The sequence below is a fragment of the Mobula birostris genome, chromosome 16, assembly GCF_030028105.1.
Source record: "Mobula birostris isolate sMobBir1 chromosome 16, sMobBir1.hap1, whole genome shotgun sequence".
In the NCBI taxonomy this organism is placed as follows: Eukaryota; Metazoa; Chordata; class Chondrichthyes; order Myliobatiformes; family Myliobatidae; genus Mobula; species Mobula birostris.
Window position 1 is genome coordinate 40,162,337 of NC_092385.1, and position 20,922 is coordinate 40,183,258.

General features: G+C 42.0%; 1 protein-coding gene across 2 annotated transcripts in view; it reads left to right on the forward strand.

Annotated features, from left to right (window-relative positions):
- The first annotated feature begins 2,092 nt into the window (after positions 1–2,092).
- The window catches only part of LOC140211110 (serine/threonine-protein phosphatase 4 regulatory subunit 2-like), a 72,643-nt gene continuing 53,813 nt past the window's right edge, over positions 2,093–20,922 (forward strand). The window contains exons 1-3 of one of the 2 annotated variants that reach the window (XM_072280589.1): positions 2,093–2,262; positions 2,398–2,479; positions 14,955–15,117. In XM_072280589.1, coding sequence (XP_072136690.1) covers positions 2,110–2,262; positions 2,398–2,479; positions 14,955–15,117 — 398 coding nt within the window. In that variant the 5' untranslated portion in view covers positions 2,093–2,109. The remainder of the gene's footprint in view (positions 2,263–2,397; positions 2,480–14,954; positions 15,118–20,922) is intronic. The other variant, XM_072280590.1, reaches the window with a different exon arrangement.

A 20,922-nucleotide genomic window follows, 5' to 3' on the forward strand; every position in this document is an offset into this window, starting at 1 on the left:
CTCACTAGAATTCAGAAGAATGAGGGGCGATCTTATTGAAACCTATCGAATGGTGAGAGGTCTTGATTGAGTAGATGTGGAGAGAATGTTCCCTATCACGGGACAGCCTAAGACCAGAGAACACAGCCTCAGAATAGAGGGGCGTCCGGTTCGAATGGAGATGAGGAGGAATTTCTTCAGCCAGAGAGTGGTGGATCTGTGGAAATCCTTGCCACAGGCGGCTGTGGAGGTTAAGTCTTTATATATATTTAAGGCAGAGGTTGATAGATTCTTGATTGATCAGGGCATGAAGGGTTATTGGGGCTGAGAGGAAAATTGGATCAGCCATGATGAAATGGTGAAGCAGACTTAAGGGGCCAAATCACAAACAAGAGAAAATTTGAAGATGCTGGAAATCCAAGCAAGACACACCAAATGCCGGAGGAACTCAGCAGGCCAGACAGCATCTAAGGAGAAGAATAAACAGTCGATGTTTCAGGCTGAGACCCTTCATCAGAACTGGAGAAAAAAGAAGAGTAGGAGGGTGTGGGGAGGGGAGGAAAAAATACAAGGTAGTAAGTGATAGGTGAAATTGGGATGGGGGACAGCTGAAGTAAAGAGAAAAGAAGTTAATTAGTGAAGGAGATAAAGGGCTGGAGAAGGGGGAATACCTTAGGAAAGGACAAAAGGCCATGGTGAGAGAGGGGAATGGAGAGGTCGGGGAAGATTACTGGAAGTTTGAGAAATCGATGCTCATGCCATCAGTTTGGAGACTACCCAGATGGAATATACGGTGTTGCTCCCCTAACCTGAATGTGGCCTCATCCTGGCAGTAGAGGAGGCCATGGACTGACATTTCGGAATGGGAATGGGAAGTGGAATTAAAAAGAGTGGCTACTGGGAGATCCCGGTTTTTCTGGCAGAACGTAGGTGCTCGACAAAGCAGTCTCCCAATTTACGTTGGGTCTCACCAATATACAGGAGGCCACACCGGGAGCACCGGATAGAGTAGATGACCCCAACAGACCTGGAAGAACTGTTTGGGCCCTGTATGGTAGTGAGGGAGGAGGTGTAGGGGTAGGTGTATCACTCGTTCTGCTTGCAAGGATAAGTGCTAGGAGTGAGATCAGTGGGGATGGATGAACGGATAAGGGAGTCACATAGCCCCTTTCTTTGAAGAAGTGTGGTATCTCCTTAGCCTTGGAGGCACATAAGCAAACAGGGTAATAAAGCCTCAGTACAGCAATGTATTGGCTTCATCTATAATATTTTAAGTAAAATATTTACAATAAAAATGTTCTGTTAGTTTTGCAAATGGCTATTTTTAAGTGCTACAAGCAGACAGAGAAAAGATCTTCTTCAATGCACTGTATATAGGCAACACACATCAAAGTTGCTGGTGAACGCAGCAGGCCAGGCAGCATCTCTAGGAAGAGGTACAGTCGACGTTTCAGGCTGAGACCCTTCATCAGGACTCATATAGACTGTATATAGGCATTCCTCTCTATTGCACCACAATCTATACATTGGAGAAATGTGACCATTTGCAAAATCATGAAAGCACCAGCAACCCAATGCACTTTGCAAACATAATCAGTAGACACTCCAACCATCAACTTGCGCTACATCTACCCATCAATTATTTTCAAACAGAATTTTGAACTGGATCTCAGAGGCTAAGTTTAACACATTTGAATACCCGTGCCTCAACCACAGAACTCTGAACAGCACATAGAGCTGTGACTCGCAGGCCAGGAATATACTAGTATTTATGGCAAATCAGGTCTCGGCACAGTACATTACCGCCCAGGGACAATTTGAAAGATATGCATCCTTCTGTTTACATGGGCTGTACCTAGTTTTAATTGTATCAGATTCAGATTTTTGGCATACAGATCAGGGTGTATTGGAAGTGTAATAGTTACAGAGACTATAACGCCACATCTCTTCGCATAATGATTTATATATGTGTCAGCGCAAGTTACACTCTCCGTGAGCACACCTCTCCAATTCGACGCTTCTCCTGCATCCTCGCCGTTTCTACGCATGTGCCCGCTTTGTGGCCCTCGACCCTGAGGCGCGCGCGCGCGCGCGTGCCCGTGCTCTGAGATGACGTTAGCGAGCGGCGCCATGTTGTGCGTGCCTCACTCGGTGCCGGGCCTGCTGACTGGTGCAGGGGAAACTTTATTCTGCAGTACTCTTGTTCCTGGTGATTGGCGCGGGGGGACGCTTTCTGTTGCACCGCTAAGATGGAGCCCGAAAGCCTTCTCGAAGCTCTGGCAGGTCAGTGGCTTCGGACGACCATTTTACCGGCCGTATCTGTGCGCTGGACAGTAATATGTTACGTGCACTTGTCCCTGAAGCTTCGTGCTCCTATCCCGACCGCTGGTTAATCCGTATTGTGTTTTCCACCAACAGATTTCGAGAAGAAGTCCAAGAAGGAAGTGTCGTCGCAATTGGACCAGTTCCTTTGTCATGTCGCAAAGACTGGAGAAACCCTGTAAGTGGGAGTGCGGGCCGGTGGGGAGGGCACCCGGGGACAATATTCCGTTGAGCTCAGTCGTCAAGCTTCACAAGCCGTTCACGGCCTCTTATCTCTTCTGCTCCCTGTCCTTTTTGACTGGATGGGAACCCGAAGTCCCAAACGGGAGGTGGGAATTCAATACTTGGGGTAGTTTCGGATTTGAATCTCACAGGAGATATTACACGTTCTGAGTTAGACAACATAGAGAAAGTATATTGAGATGCTGGGTGAGGGTTCATAAGAGCAGGGAAAAAGAGAGGCCACTTTTGCTCAAGAGGCTGGCGTGGATGGGTATGGGTGGTCTCCTCGGGAGGGGGTGGGGTGCAGCATGTGAGGGGTCAGGTGGTCTCACGGATGCGGCATGGGTGGGGACAGGTCGGATGGTCTGCTCTGGGAGAACAGCGACAAAAAGCCTGCGGGGTGGAAGCAGGTGGCCCGGTGGGGTGGGTGGCATGTGTGGGACAGTTAGTCTGCTCGGAGGGTGGGTGGCTTAGGGGACGGGCTGCCTTCGTGGGAAGGGGGCACTGTGGGTGGGGAAAGAGGTAGTCTGTTCCTGCTCTAGGGTTGGGGTCAGTGAGTGGGTGAGGAAAGAAGTGGTTTGATATCAGGGGGAATATGCAGAAAAAGCTTCTTTTTAGAGGTGGGATGGGCAGGATGAGCTGGAGAAGCTGGTTGTGATTGCCTTCTGGGGGTTTGCAGTGGTGTAAACAATGGTTAGTGCACACTTGGTGGCAGCACTGGTGGTAAGCATTCAAAGTTTGGATTCTCAGTTGGTGGGGAATTAATAAACGCCTGCTAAGTCCCAGGTAGGGAGCGCAGAAAGAGCTCACCTACCTGTGATCAGATCTGTAGGCAGTTATGGTCCCTTTGTGGGTGGATGAGGGGTAGGGGTGGAGAAAACATGGAGAAGGAAGAAACAGTCTACTTGTAGAACACAGTACGACACTGGAACAGGTCCTTTTGCCCCCAGTATTGTGCTAAATTAATTAAATTAGTGATCAGATGTCTGCCTAAACTAATCCTTTCTGCCTACACAATGTTCATATCCCTCCATTTCCTGCACATTCATGTGCCTAACAGCCTCTTGAATTCCTCTATCATATTTGCCTTTATCATCACCCGAGGCAGTGCATGCTAGGCACCCAGCACTCTGTGTACCGAAAGAAACTTGTCCCACACATCTTTCAACCCTGGGTGAAAAAGGATACTGGCTGTCTCTTCTAACTATGCCTCTCAAGCTCTCTCTGATGTCCACTCAGCCTCCACTGCTGCAGAGTAAACAACTGGTGTATGGCCAGTATTTCCAAGGGTAGGAGGCATTTTGTGGGGTGGATGGGTAGATGAGGATGAAAATCTGTAGGGGGAGAAGCCAGTGTGGAGGAGGTGGTCATCTTGTGGGATGCCTCACTGTACTGTAGAAGAGAGTTGATGGGAGGATTTCTTCTGTGGTGTGGGGTAGAGACAATCAAATTGATTTGGGATGAGATCTTTATGGGAGAAGCCGGCTGGATAGGTATCAGAATCATGTTTATTGTCACTGACATTTGTGGTATCCATGGGAAAATAGATGGGGGAGAAAGATACAGTATTTGAGTGATAGAGTCATGCAAGCAGAGTTAGTTTTTTTTTGTGAAAAAGAGGAATGTAAGTTGGTCCATTTGGAGGCAGAGTGTCCGTGTAATAGTGGAGTTGGAATCTGGTGGTGAATGGAAGTAGTAGTGGTGATCTTTGCAAATCTGAGCAGATTTGTAGATAGATTAGAGTGCAGGAATGGGTAATTGTTGCAGAGTTGCAGTCTATTCTAACATACTGTTTTTATCTTACCAAGTTTGAGGCGCTTCTGAAGCGTGGGAATAGTAATTATCGTCAATCTTGACATGCTTTAAAGTGAACCAATATTCGGAGAACCCGTTTCAGTTGATCTCGCCACTAAATGAAGCATTTTTGTTGATTCGAGTGCACTGAACCAGTAGCTTTTTTCAACGAGGCGTCGTTGTGTTTACCGGGATTTGCATTGTTGACTTGTTGTGGAAGTTACTTCCACAATGTAATAAATTATCTTGGGTATCACCGTACTGAGTTTTGATTTCAGGGGTGTCATGGGTGCTTTTGATAAACTTAACATTTGGCTTCTGTGTGGCTGTAAATCTGGTAGGTAGTAGTAGTGTGGAAAGCCTTTCAGCTTTGATTCTCACGTTGCTTGCTCATCCCTTGGAAGGTGAAGCCTTTGTGGGAAAGCTTTTAATCCAACTAGATCCATGTTATGTCTTGAATTGCCCGGCTCAGTGGGGTACTCGAAAGACCGGGCCTACCGCTTGATTGTGCGGATCACGGGCCATCTCCTCTCCACCCGACCGCCCAGCCGGAACCCCCTTCTGTGCTTCCCGGGCCGGTGGAGTGTCAGGCATAGTGTGCTGCCTTTACCAGGGCCTGGAGAGAGCAGACGGCCGCCCGCTTCTCCTTGTAGGCCTGAAGGCCGCAGCCAGGGAGTCTGTAAACGTAACCGCAGTCTCTGCTGCCGTCTGAACTTGAGGCCCGGCCCCAGGCTGGCTGAACTAACGGGCTGGTCAGAAGAACTGGAGCTCCCGCTATCCTGTTTTCACCCCGTTCAGGGTGCCCTTGTCTGCCGAACCCGAACCGCATTGCGCAAACCCGCGGGCTGCCAGGCCCGCCAAAATAGCTCGACCGTTCGCTGGTCGGGAACTGCTTGTGGTTTCAGATTCCGAGCGCCCTTGACCGACCCTCGCCAGCTCCCGTGCCGTGCACTCCTTGTGTGCCGGGGGCCCGGGCAAACTTTCCGCCCGCAGTTACCTGACACCGAGTTCTCTTCCTCCCTGCAGCCTTTGATCTCTTTAAGTATTTGGGGTTCTTGATCTTCAGCTTATATATTTTAAAACTCATTTAGGGTTGCATGCCACATCTTCTGCCATCTACAATGATTATTTAAATTAATAGAATACTGCTAGCAAATGCATGTGGAAAATATTGCAGAAGTATCAAATTCAGAAAACTTGTTTGATCAGGGCTTGTTAAAATTTCTTCCCACTAAGTTGCTGAAATACGTACTCCTTTTGTATTATTAGTGTAGAGTTTGTCAAACACAAATGCTGGAAACCTGAAAAGACTTGTATTGTTTTGATTTTCAGTTCATATGATTTCTTGGGCTGGTCAGATACTGAATAAGTTCATAGTTAATGATTTATAGAATTTGATATCCTACCGGATTCCAGTATATAAATGCCCCAAAAATCCTTCAGACCCAGCCTTGAATATAAGCTACTTTAGTAAAATATATTTGTGCTGCCCCGAAGGTTTTGTCAGAAGGTGAGTAAAATAGAGAATTGCCTTTATTTTTCTACAGTTTCTCAGTGAAGTAGGGGGTTTGACTTGGGTGGGTGGGAACAAATTACAAGAGTAATTGAAGACAGCCATTTATACTTTATACTTTATTGTCACCAAACAATTGATACTAGAATGTACAATCATCACAGCAATATTTGATTCTGCGCTTCCTGCTCCCTGGATTACAAATCAATAGTAAATATTAAAAATTTAAATTATAAGTCATAAATAGAAAATAGAAAAATGGAAAGTAAGGTATTGTAAAAAAAAAACAAGAGGCAGGTCAGGATATTTGGAGGGTACGGCCCAGATCTGGGTCAGGATCTGTTCAGCAGTCTTATCACAGTTGGAAAGAAGCTGTTCCCAAATCTGGCCATACGAATCTTCAAGCTCCTGAGCCTTCTCCCGGAGGGAAGAGGGAGGAAAAGTCTGTTGGCTGGGTGGGTCGTGTCTTTGATTATCCTGAGTTTGAGTTTGTAATCTCATTTTCTTATCAGAATTCAAGATTCTAACCATGACAGCTTTGGGTTTTGCTGAGCTTGGACTTTGTAAGCTTGTTGGACTTTGAAACAGGCATCATATTTATATTGAATTATGTGCAATCTCATAGCTGAATTTCACAAACATGTTTCACTGTGGCATTTAATAAGTAAGGTATTTAAGTTGGCATTAAAATAATTCGTAAGTGTCCTTTTAAAAAATAGAGTACCTTACACAGCAATAAGTTCAGTTCATTTGCTTTTCACTGATATTTGCTAACAATGAGCCTAAGACTTTGGTTGTATTGTAGTGGAGTAAAAGTCAGGAACCACTTTACTGATGGATGCCTTAAATTGTGTGTTTTGAGTAAAGATGGGAAGAGACTCATTGTACTGAATTGGGAAGGAGAGGGTGATGATTAAAATAGCTTTATTGTTTAAAATGAAAAAAAATGTTTGAATTGTAACCAGTTAAACATTTTGAAAAAATAAACACTACTCAGGTGTTCCCTTCTGATTTTCACTGCCTCCACCTGTTCCAGCTTTCCACCTGAGCAGTTTTGTTCCAATAGTAGTTGCAATTATAGACTGTTGCAACACAGGTTGTTTAGACTATTGTACCTGTCTTGACGCTTATTTAAAATTCATAAATAGAAATGGATGTTACTTTTTACTGTTATCACAATTTGGTACTGTTGTGCAATTAATCAGTATGTATCTTATACTTTAATGTTTTTGAATCACCTTGGTGATCTCCAGATCAAATTTCCTTGTTTTTTTTTTTAAAAAAAATTTTGGTAGCCACCAATGGTTCTTTGACCAGTTCTCTGCATCATTTAGTTGTTGACTTTCTTTATACTGAAAGTAATTTTGCCTTGTATCAAAACACTTATAGACCATTCATGGATATTCTGTGTTTCTACTCTAATGTGAACAACACTGACCTTCCCTAACTTTCCACATCATTGAATCCTTTGTACTATTCTGATGAATCCAGTTCACCTCTTCCACAGTCTTGATGTTGACCTCTGAAGTTCCCAGAATGAACAGAATACTCTAGCTGAGCACTATGCAACATGTTTAAAATGCTTAACATAATTTTGTACTTTCTACCCAGTAATAAATCCAAAGATGAGGAAATCTGCAGATGCTGGAATTTCAAGCAACACGCATAAAGGTTGCTGGTGAACGCAGCAGGCCGGGCAGCATCCCTGACAAAGGGTCTTGGCCCGAAATGTCAACTGTACCTCTTCCTGGAGATGCTGCCTGGCCTGCTGCGTTCACCAGCAACTTTTATGCGTGTTGCTTGCAATAAAGCCAAAGCTTTCATTTGTGTTTTTAAGTACATTTATTATCCAACTATGGAGAGTTTATGCACCTTTGCGATTTGACTGCTTACAGGCAACCACAAAATAAGCCCAACAGAACCCATTTTAAAAAAAGACAATCAAATGTGCAGGAAAAAACAAATCGTGCAAACATAAATGTAAGCCATAACATTCAGAACTGAAGTTCATGACAGTGAGTTCACAGCCACAAAGCCAGTCACAGCTGAACTAAAAGCCCATTAGTTGTGGGCTACAGCCTCAGTTCAGTGCAGAGACTATTAAATCTCGCTGAGCAGGAAACTGAACACTGGCCCTTCCCTCACCTCCAGCCCCAACACCCTGACCTTTCCAATCTGGCCCGGCGCTTAAGTCGACTAAACCTCGGGTCATTCCTCACTCTTGTACCTGGGCCTTGCCGCTTTGATGCACTCTGAGGCCTGGGTCCTGCAAGCTCGATTTGTCTCATATCCGACCTTTCCTATCTGGCCCGGCGCTTAAATTGGCTAAACCTCGGGTCATTCCTCTCTCTCGTACCTGGGCCCTGCAAACTCCATTTGTCCTCTCAACCTTTCCAATCTGGCCTGGCGATTAAATTGGCCAAACAGTGGTTTGTTCTTCCCGCTCGTGCCTGGGCCCTGCTACCTTCAGCCCATACATGCTCTGCCACAACTGCCATGCACTTTTGAGACTTAAGTTCACACTACAAAAATGCCAGGTCATGCAGGTGGCTATTGATTTTGAGCAAAAATGTGATTATTAAAGTAATTAATGGTTGTGTATGCTGCCAGTAAGTCATCACTGTGCTTCAGCAGTGCCATCTTAAACAGGGAAAAAAATAAAAAAGAGTAGGTCAGTTGGCCATCTGATAGGAACATTTTTGACCTAACTGTTACCTCAGCATATGTTATGCTGTCTTTTCATTCCCCTTTAATATAGCTGTTTTAAATATCTGTCTTGAATATAAACAATGATTCTGTCTACTTTCTGTTTTAAAAATTTTAAAGAGTCATGACCCTTTGAGAAGGAAAAAACAACACCTCTGTCTTGAGTGGGTAATCCCTGATATTGGAACTGTGCCCCTAGTTTTAGATGCCTCTACTGGAAGACACAACTTCTCAGTATCCATCTTGTCAGTCCCCTTCAAAGTCTTATATATTTTGAAAATGTAACCTTTTGAGTTTCTCTCCTTCACTGAGTATTGACTAAGCCTACTCAGCCTCTTCAGTCAAGTTGTGTGTGCTCTTACATTGATTTTATTGTGTTTCTTTGTGTTTCTTTGTGTTAACTGTGAATGCCTGCAAGAAAATGAATGAGTTGTATATGGTGACATGTATGTACAGGTATCCCCCACTTTTTGAAATTTCGCTTTATGCCACTTCGCTTTTACGAAAGACCTACATTAGTACCTGTTTTCGCTACCCGAAAGAAATCCGAAGAGGATTTCCGCTTTTACAAAAAAAGGCGAAAAGCGAAAATAGCATTCAGCGTTTGTTTTGCAGTGAGCCGTTATAGGGACTCACTGCTTGCACCCCGAGCAGCAAGAGTGATGCTGCCAAGCTTCTTCCCCGGGAACTACACTCAGCATCTCAGCATCAAGCCACCATAACTTTGAACTGTGTCTGTGAGCATCTGTGCTTTATCTCGATTTATTTTGTGCATCCGTTAGCAAGATGTGTCCTAAGGTATCAGAAAAGCGTAAGAGATGTTACGCTTAACATAAAACTGGACGTAATTAAACGTTTTGATCGTGGTGAATGAAATAAAGACATTGTGCGTGCGTTGAGCTTGCCTGGTCTTCCATTCATACTACTTACACGCAGAAAGAAAGAATCTTGAAAGCTGCCGATGTTACTATTGGTTCTGATAGTAGCAAAGTGGCTCTTTTAGTGGGCACTTACGTGAGATTTTCGCTATGATTGACAGTGCTGCAATGATTGCAGAAAAGTATGACTTTAATTTTGAAAGGGCACGTAGGTTTAGGGCAGGTTTGCAATGTTTTGAGTGCTTACAAAGAACTGTATGATAGAAAAATGCATGAGGCTAAGCAGTCAGGCATACTGTCGTATTTCAAGCCTTCCATATCAGCCACAGCAGACGAAGAACCTTGACCTTCAACATCGAGGCAGGCAGACGAAGAACCTTGACCTTCAACATCGAGGCAGGCAGACAGAGAAGAAGGTGTAGACGTTAGTGACCTGCCCGCCCTGATGGATTCAGGCGACGATGAGATGTTAATAGATGACCCTCTTCCCCTCTCTCCTACACCACAGTCTCCTGTACCTCCCATCACCCCAATCTCCGACGACTCAGCCAACACACCACCACCACCACATCTCAACCTTCCAGTGTGCTCGCTCTCTTCCCGATTCTGGTAAGTGAAACTACACTGTACATACATTATTTCTACTTTATATAGGCTGTGTATTTATCATATCATTCCTGCTTTTACTATATATTAGTGTTATTTTAAGTGTTATTTGGTAGGTTACTTTTTGGGTCTGGGAACACTCAAAAAATTTTCCCATATAAATTAATGGTAATTGCTTCTTCACTTTATGCCATTTCGGCTTATGAAAGGTTTCATAGGAACGCTGTACTTTCGGATAGCGGGGGAAACCTGTACTTTGGTAATAAATTTGCTCTGTACCTTTGTAGTAGTCGACCTGATGTGCCTTCTCTGCATTGCCACCTTAGAAGTGGAAACCAAACTTCTGTACAATGCTACAGGCCAGTTCGCATCTGTTCCCATGTATAGCATCAAAACAATCCTATGTTTATTGCAATAAAGGCTGATACTTTCTCCATTAATCGAGTCGAGCCTGCTGGGCATGTCTCACAGATGTGCATTTAGCAACGTATTACTAAGACAAGCACCGTGTGCTTCACGTTACATGGCAGCTGCTTATTAGGGACAACTTTTAAAAAAAAATCGAGAAAATCGCCAGGATTTCCTTTGTTTATTTGGGACATTGTGGCGCTTAATTCGTACAGGAGAATGTTGCTGAACATTTTTTAACTGAGTCAGTCACTTGCAATTCTGTGATCTTTGGACTACACCATGCTTAGAATGAACAGTTTTTAAATAGCATCAGTTGTGTGTGTTTGTTTTCAAAAAGTAGTGATTTTTGTCACTAATAGGATCAGGACAATTTAGACCCGTTTTGCTCACTGTGGTTTCAAGCTTTCAAGCTTGGAGATTGCCAGAAATGGCCGTGAGTAAAACTGAAACATTTCACTACTTCAACAAGTTAAGGACTATGAAGAGTTTGAAGATATCAACAATCATAGTGAATGTTATGATGAAAATGAAGATTTGGTGGATGCAGTTGTCCAAAATATTGTTTAAAGGAAGTGCATTGCATGTTTCACCCACCATCCGAAGGTAGAGCGTTTCCTATGAAACAGTTCGTAAGCCGGAATGTAGTAAAGCGAAGAAGCAATTACCATTTATTTATATGGGAAAAATTTGTGAGCGTTTGCAGACCCAAAAATAACCTACCAAATCATGCCAAGTAACACACAAAACCTAAAATAACAGTATCATATAGTAAAAGCAGGAATTATATGATAAATTCACAGCCTATATAAATTAGAAATACTTCTCTACAACGATTGCCTGCACTGTTCTCCGTAGCGAAAATCTCATGTAAGCGCTCTTGGCAAAACGCTCTCTCCAGTAACCTTTAAGCTATGAAGCTGCCAAATCATACAAGATAACACATAAAAATACACAGAATATATAAAGTAGAAATAATGTATGTACAGTGTAGTATCACTTACGGAATTGGGAAGTCAGCGCTGAGCACACTGATGATGGTGTGTTAGGCTGAGTCGTCGGAGGTTGGGGTGGTGCATGGCCCCCACCCTCTGGGCAGCGAACCGATACCGGGTCGTGAAGCATGCAGGGGTACAGTGGTAGTTGGGACGCATCCAGCACATCTTTAAGAAAAAAGGCAAAATAAACAGGTTGGAGGCTACCCAGACGGAATATAAGGTGTTGTTCCTCTAACCTGAGAGTGGCTTCATCTTTACAGTAGAGGAGCCACACTCAGGTTGGAGGACACGGCCTCCTCTACTGTAAAGATGAAGCCACACTCAGGTTGGAGGAACAACACCTTATATTCCGTCTGGGTAGCCTCCAACCTGATGGCATGAACATCGACTTCTCTAACTTCCGCTAAGGCCCCACCTCCCCCTCGTACCCCATCTGTTACTTATTTTTATGCACACATTCTTTCGCTCACTCTCTTTTTTCTCCCTCTGTCCCTCTGAATATACCTCTTGCCCATCCTCTGGGTCCCCCCCCCCCCCTTGTCTTTCTTCCTGGACCTCCTGTCCCATGATCCTCTCATATCCCTTTTGCCAATCACCTGTCCAGCTCTTGGCTCCATCCCTCCCCCTCCTGTCTTCTCCTATCATTTAGGATCTCCCCCCCCCCCAACTTTCAAATCCCTTACTCACTCTTCCTTCAGTTAGTCCTGACGAAGGGTCTCGGCCTGAAACGTCGACTGCACCTCTTCCTACAGATGCTGCCTGGCCTGCTGCGTTCACCAGCAATTTTGATGTGTGTTGCTTGAATTTCCAGCATCTGCAGAATTCCTGTTGTTTGCGAGGTATAGTTATCCACTTTTATTCAGGAGCCTGATGGTTGAGGGGTAATAATTGTCCCTAAACTTGGGGATGCGAGTACCTTCTACCTGATGGCAGCTGTGAGAAGGGAGCGTGACCTGGGTTGTGGGGTTCTGTGATGATGGATGCTACTTTCCAACGATAGCGTTCCACGCAGATGCTGGGAGGACTTAACCTGTGATGTATTGGACTGAATCCAGTACTTTTTGAAGGATTTTCTGTTTAAAGGCATTGGTGTTTCCATACCAGGCCGTAATGCAGCCAGTCATTATACCCTCCACTACACATCTGTGGAAGTTTGTCAAAGTTTAGATGTCATTCTGAATCTCTGCAGACTCTGAAGGAAGTAGAGACAATTGCATGTTTTCTTTGCAATTACACTTGAGTGGTGGGTTCAGGGCTCGTCCTCTGAAATAGTAGCAGCCAGGAATTTTAAAGTTGCTAACCTTCTCCATCTCTGATCCCCTGATGAGGACTGACTTATGGACCTCTGGTTTTCCTCTCCTGGTCTTGCTGACATTGAATGAGAAGTTGTTGTTATGACACCACTCAGGTGGATTTTCCATCTCCCTCCTACATGCTGATTCATCACCACCTTTGATTCAGCACATGACAGTGGTGTCATCAGCAAATTTGAATTTTGCATTGGAGTTGTGTTTAGTTACACAGTTACAAGTGTAAAGTGAGTAGAGCAGGGGGCTAAGCACATAGTCTTGTTATTTCAGGTGTATTCATCCAGATCAATAATACTTCCTGAAAAAAAAACTAGCTGTAGTTCTGCCACCAGTCTGTGGAGAATGTCACTGTTTGATGTTAATATTTTTGATTAGTGATCAGATTATTTCTTAGCTACTTATTATGTCCTTTTCAGTTTTGCAGAGACTAACTTTTTAAACAAGACTGTTTGTGAAATACTATTTAAACAACTGCACTATTCTCATCAGCCCTCAGTGCTGCTTTGATCAAGAACTCAGCCATTTCCCTCAGTTTCCCTGTAATAAGTTCAAACTGATGTTTATTAAAAACTACATTTTTTCATACCAATTTATTATTTCCAGAATATTGCCTTTTAAAATTTTGCCAGACGTAAGATTATTTGTAGTTGAGTTTTCTGTTTTTTTGAACAGAAATGTATCTTTCGTAGTTCTCTGATAATATTTAACTAGAATTGGAAAATTGTGACCAGAACTTCTATTTTCTTTTATCAACCTTGCTGGCCTGTGGTCCTGTCTGGACTTCACTTTGAGGATTGCTAATACTTTAAATCTAGTTTCACCTTCTGTATCTCTGTAGCATTGTTTTTTTTGTGTAGTAACAGCATTTCATTTTTTCATGTAGTTGATTATTACAAATAACAGGCAGCACATAAGAGCTAAATGTGCAATAACTGCATGAGGCTAAGCAATGCAAATCATATATTTGGTAGAAAATAACTCATTAGTTTTGTGTAAACCTTTGACACTTGATATTGTCACATGATTAATTGGCCCATAGAATTACTGTTTTGTCTGTTTTCTGTCTTTAGGCTTTCTTTCTTTTTCTGCATGTATCTAAATCCAGTTTTCTTTTCTCCATTGTTTTGTCACAGTCATGTTAAACTATATTATTTGTAGGCTAAGGCAATGTTAGATCGACATTTGTGATCAGATTCATGTAATAGTTATTGTTGTAACTTATGGGTATGATAATAGGACTTTATTCTTGTAATTTGTGCAGCAAGACATTCACTTGTTTTCATAAAGAATGGATGGGTGGATTTTTCGGTAAATTAGTTTCCAAAAGCTCATCAGGTGATTCATATTATGAAAGTAAAACATGGTGATTAAATAATCCATAATCTTACTAATATTGAAGGATAATTTTCTAAAAGTAGATCTCGGTGTTCTATTGGAAGTAAATGCATATTAACTGCTTGCAACTTTTTTGAATGTTGAACTGCAGTGTATTTGTCTGTTGTGGGGGAAATAATTTCATTTATTGAGATACAGCATGGAGTAGGCACTTCCAGCCCTTTGAGCCACATTGCCCAGATATTCCCCGATTTAATGGTAGCCTAATCGTAGGGTAATTTATAATGACCAATTAACCTACCAGCTGGTACGTCTTTGGACTGAAAGAGGAATCCAGAGCACCCGGAGGAAACCCACGCGGTCATAAGGAGAATGTACGAACTCCTTACAGGCAGCAGGAGGAATTGAACTGGGGTTGCCTGTACTGTAAAATATTGTGCTAACCACTACACTACAATTTAGAACTCGATATTGGAGTATGAGTACTGATGTAGTGCAGAACAGTTGATGCCCTCATGAACTAGGCTTTCAGTTTGGCATAAAAGAGGTGAATTGAATTTTCCTTATTTTCTTGTTTGGCAAATAATTGGAGTGGTCATGCACTGGAAGCCCAACACAGTTGGACCTTCAGTTATCAATGATCATATCCATTGGTGTTAATTATAGCTTTCTGTTTTCACTATTTCTCTGAATAACTAGTGCAGTAACTTATAATCCTGTTTGACAATAGCCATGAATGTGACTTATTTCCAAAAGATGTTTGATAAATATCAGTAACTCAGCTTTTGGTGTGCTGTCACATGCTCCAGAGTTTGATCCTGATCTTGGATGCTGCATTTTTGCAGTTGTTACATTTTCCCTGTAATTGTATACTTTTTTTCAGATGCCCCAATATCCTTCTGCATGGAAGTATGTGCTACAGGTCGACCTTCACTAATCCGGCACCATTGGGACCTGAGGAGTGCCGGATTAGTGAAAATGCTGAATTACAGAAGGATCACATTAAGCATAATCAGTGCCGGATTTTCGAAGGAACCGGATTACAGGTAGTCGGATTAGTGAAGGTGGACCTGTAGTTGATAATACAGTTAGCTACTGTAAATTCTCCCTGGTGCAGGTGGCTAGCAGGAGAATTGGGAGTGAGGAATATTTGCTAGGGATGGAAGAGGAATAATTTGGTTGAGTGTAGTTAGCTTGATGGTTGGTGTGAATGTGATGGGAAAGGGTCTGTTTCTGTGCTGTGTAATTATGATTCTCTATTGTTAACTGTACATTGTAATCATCCATTTTTTTAAGACTTGTCATGTTACTGAGTCCTGATTAAATTTTCACAAGCTGCATTGGGTATCATGTTGAATTATTAAGTGTATTGCATTCTAGTCAGTGTTCTGAATGATTTTCCAAATATGTTGGAAAATGTGGCTCTTAAGAGTACATTTAAAAAAAAAGTCATTGAGATACTTTTGGTGTGAAACCAAATTTTTATCAATATACTTTCTCAAGTGCCTGATCTCCTAAATAATAATGTGAAATAAAGGTAGGAGTTGAGCATCCAGCTCTTTGAGCCTGCTCACCATTCATCAAAATCATGCTGCTTTTTAAATCTTGGTATCCTTTTCCTGAGCCCCTTTTCCTTGGGTCCCTTAATATCCCGATATCTATTAGTCTCTTTTAAATGAGCATAATGATTCTATGCTTTCATATCATCACATGCTTGTTGAAGAGATTTCTCTTTTTCTGGCATAATCAGCCAAATCCTTAATCCAAGATGGACAATTGGTTCTGAATGACTCAATGAGGTAAAAGATCCTCCTGAATGTAACTAGTCAAGTCTGTTAGAATTTTATAACTTGCAATGAAATCTGTTCTCATTCTTTTAAACTCTAGCAAGCACAATCCCAGTCTACTCAATCTTTCATTTCATAAACCTGCCATTCTTGGAACCATTCCAGTGAATCCTTAGTGCGTTCTCTCCATGTCAAGCACATCATCTCATGTACAAACATTTGTACATCTCACTCGCAATAGCCTATAACGTACTTGTAATAAGTACATCAATGGAAGTAGTCATCAATATGTTTTAAAATTTAAAAAAAACCTTGCTTAGCATGTAATAAAGTAACATTTACTTAACACAAATGCATGGAAATATGCAGGTCATGTGAGTGATAGGAATGCCATGCAGAATGTAGTAAAATGTGGACAAGGGGAAAATATCGAAAAATACATGCAAGTTTTTCTAATTTGAGGAAATATTAAAAGTGGCCAATAGGAGATGGCTACAGCATTAAGAAAATCCCTCTTCCTTCAGTTAGTCCTGACGAAGGGTCTCGGCCTGAAACGTCAACTGCACCTCTTCCTACAGATGCTGCTTGGCCTGCTGCGTTCACCAGCAACTTTGATGTGTGTTGTTTAAGAAAATGCTGCTTTTTTTTTTTTAGCAACTACAAATCGTTGATTAACATTGTATATTATCACTTGCCAATTAACAATTTAGGAATGTTTTTCTAAAAGCATTAATTTTAGTGTACTTGAAGGCTAAATTTTGGATGATAGTCCCAAACCTCATTCCAGGTTGGTTCAGGTTCTAGCACATGCTAAACATGATTTCCTGTGAAAATCACTGCAGATAATCATATAATAGCTGCTCTTTCAGTGAGGAAGTAGAAGAACCCTCCATCAGTAGAACATTGAAATGTTCAAAATAAATTTTAATTTCTATTTTTTGCTCTAGTGTCTTGTAAAAGTATTCAGCTCCCAGCCATTTGTTCACATAATACAACTAGGGATCTTGATCTGTTTAACTGGGATTTTTATTTGTGAATCACATGATATGAGTAATTGTCATGGGCAGTTTGCAATTTCAATTTGACAAGCTGGGTGACAGCAAAATCTTTCAACTGATAATTAGTATTTTAATTTGAAAGTTTATTGGAATAGTTCTAAATAACTTATTTTGCTCTCAGCATTGTATACTATATACTAATGGCTGTGCATGACAAGCAATGGTTCACTGTTTTGAACTCTCCTCTTCTGTGAAGGGGGTGACTGGTCAGCACAAAATTTCACACTCTGGGTACAATATGAAACTGCCCATCTTGAATTGCAGATAGTAATTTGATGTAATTGAATATTGTCTCTTGAGACCCAAGATTTTAAAATTTTATATCAATGAATATCATTAACTTTATTCTTATTAAAACAAAATTTTATAAATGCTGATCTTTAACAGTTGTTGCTTGTATTTGTTTTTACAAATTTTAAAACTTCAATTTGGAATGAAGCACTTTCATGTACCGGTGATTTTTTAACTGATGTAATGTGCGTAAGATTGTCTTATGATTTTGGGTATTTTAACAAAAATGCTTAGTCATCTGGACAACATTTGTGGACGAAGAAACAGTTGATGTTTCGTGTCAGTGAGAATGATAACATCATTGAATAAAGGTCATGAGTGAGTTACTATGTTTTGGATTTTAAAAAGCTGAATGGAGTAATATTGTACTTGAATAGTTGGTTATGAAATCAGCATTTTAGTAGCTTTTATGCAACACATACAAAATACTGGACGAACTGGGCAGGCCAGGCAGCATCTGTGAAAAAGAGTACAGTAAACATAATGGGACAGATGCTTCAGCAAGGATATGCTTATCCATCGATGCTGCCTGGCCTGCTGAGTTCCTCCAGAATTTTGAGTGTATCGCTTGGATTTCCAGCACCTGCAGATTTTCTCCTGTTTGTCAGTAGCTTTTATCTCTGGTTTCTGTTTCCTTATAATGCACTCTTAGTGCTCCCTGGATTGTGCTGTTGCTTTCTGTGCATCAACCTGTTTTTGTATTTGGAGATGTGTGTTTTAGCAATAATATAGAGGATATTTAAATAAAAGTAATGAGACTGATGGAGACACAGATACTCAGTGGACTGAATGAGTGAGGGGCTTTGCAGTGTTGCTTAGTTTTAACTGTGCTTTTATGATTTCAAATTGACCAAATACCCTGGCGAGAATGTTTATTTTATCAACCAGTTATCCAAGATCGTTTAAAAACAAGCTTTTAGAAAAAATCAGTAACTGTTCATTAACAACCCACTAGTATTCCTGCTTGATTGCAGCACTAGGGTAGGTATTGTTTCTGAAATGGCAATGAAAGAAAATCAAGTTTATTTTCACTGACATATGTTATGAAGTTTATTTTGTGGCGGCAATATAAAGGGAGACAGAAAAATTGCTATAAGTTGGAATAAATAGTGCAAAAAAGGGAATAGAGAAGTATTATTCATGGACCCTTCAGAAGAAGCTGTTCCTAAAATATTAAGTATAGACTTCAGGTTCCTGTACCACCTTGTAAACTTAAATTCACCGGACCAATAACCACACCACAAACAGTTCTTTACTTTATCCTTTTCACCAGTTTACTTGTTTGAACTCAGCCGGCGAGAAGCTCGGAGCCAAGCGTCCGAGGGACAGAATTCTCCTCCCTCTGGCAGCTCGTGATGAATTTCTGTCTAACATGCAGAAACGTTACAATTTATAGAACTAGTGAAACAAAGAGCACTCTGTTCAACAAATATTCTGACCAAGTCAGTTAGAGCAAAACTTAATTACTTAGATAAGATAGTCCACTAAATCAAAGTCTTAATTACAAATGAATGTTCTGTCCAGTACTTATCAGTTATTCTCTTTCATTAAACAAAGGAGGGAACTTAGTTCAATATGAGAACCCAACTCTACATACATTACCAAGGGACATCTGTGAGTCGTTAATCTAAACAAGCTCCAGGCAGATACTGTAGTGAAGGACAAACTTTGCACACTGTCCAGAACAGAGCACACATAAGCTGGCACTTAATTTTAACCTGTTATTTACAAGGGTCCAAGGATCATTTCTTATGTCCCCAATACCCTTAAAACTTCAACCTCTCCAATATTAATATTGAGAAAAAAGCGTGTACTGGATGGTGAGGGTCCTGAACAATGGATGCCGCTTTCTTGAGGTACCATCTTCAAAAGGTGTCCTCGATGATGGTTTGTGCCCATGAGGGAGCCGGCTGAGTCTACAACCATCTGCAAACTGTTTTGATCTTGCACATTGGAGTCTCCATATCAGGTAATAAGGCAAGCACCCAGAATGCTTTCCAAGGTGCATCTGTAGAAATTTGCAAGAGTCTTTGGTGACATACCAAATCTTCACAAACTGCTAATGAAGTATAGCTGCTGGTGTGTCTTTGTGATTGTGTAAAAGTGTCAGGCCCAAGATACTGACTTTCAAGAACCTGAAGTTGCTCACCCTTTCCACTGTTGATCCCACAATGACCGTTGTGTGTTCTCCAACCTCCTCTTCCTGAAGTCCACAATCAATTTCTTTGTCTTGCTGAAGTTGTTGCAACATCACTCAACTAGCTGAAATGTATTCCTGTATGTCTCCTTGTTCCATCTGAGATTCTACCAACAGCAGTTTTGTCATTTTCAAGTTTATAGATGACATGTGAGCTGTGCTTGGCCACACTGTTATGAATGTAGAGAGAGTAGAGCAGCAGGCTAAGCACGCACCTGTGTTTATTGTCGGCGAGGAGGAGATGTTATTACTGATCTACACTGCCCTGTGGTCTCCGATGAGGAAAGTTGCTGTGTGAACTTCTGATTTGGGGCAGAGCAACGGAGAACTGCAAGTAAACATAGAAACCCTACAGCACAATACAGGCCTTTGGCCCACAAAGCGGTGCCGAACACGTCCTTGCCTTAGAACTACCTAGGCTTTCCCATAGCCCTCTATTTTTCTAAGCTCCATGTACCTATCCAGGAGTCTCTTAAAAGACCCTGTTGTTTTCGCCTCCACCACCGCTGCTGGCAGCCCATTCCATGCACTCACCACTCTCTGCGTTTTTAACAAAAAACAACAGCTTACCCCTGACATCTCTTCTGTACCTACTTCCAAGCACCTTAAAACTATGCCTTCTCCCGTTAGCCATTTCAGCCGTGGGAAAAAGCCTCTGACTATCCACATGATCAATGCCTGTCATCATCTTATACACCTCTATCAGGTCACCTCTGATCCTTCATCGCTCCAAGGAGAAAAAGCTGAGTTTACTCAACCTATTCTCATAAGATAAGCTCCCCAATCCAGGCAATGTCCTTGTAAATCTCCTCTGCACCCTTTCAATGGTTTCCATGTCCTTCCTGTAGTGAGGCAACCAGAATTGAGCACGGTACTCCAAGTGGGGTCTGACCAGGGTCCTATATAGCTGCAACGTTACCTCTCGGCTCTTAAACTCAATCCCACGGTTGAAGGCCAATGCACCGTATGCCTTCTTAACCACGGACTCAACTTGCGTAGCAGCTTCGTCTTGTGGACTCGGACCCCAAGATCCCTCTGATCCTCCACACTGCCAAGAGTCTTACCATTAATGCTATATTCTAATATTATATTTGACCTACTAAAATGAACCACCTCACACTTATCTGGGTTGAACGCCATCTGGCACATCTCAGTTTTGCATCCTATCAATGTCCCGCTATAACCTCTGCCCTCTACACTATCCACAACACCCCCAACCTTTGTGTCATCAGCAAATTTACTAACCCATCCCCCCACTTCGTCATCCAGGTCATTTATAAAAATCACGAAGAGTGGGGGTCCCAGAACAGATCCCTGAGGCACACCACTGGTCACTGACCTCCATGCAGTATATGACCCATCTACAACCACTCATTGCATTCTGTGAGCAAGCCAGTTCTGGATCCACAAAGCAATGTCCCCTTGGATTCCATGCCTCCTTACTTTCTCAATAAGCCTTGCGTGGGGTACTTTATCAAATGCCTTGCTAAAATCCATATACACTACATCTACGGCTCT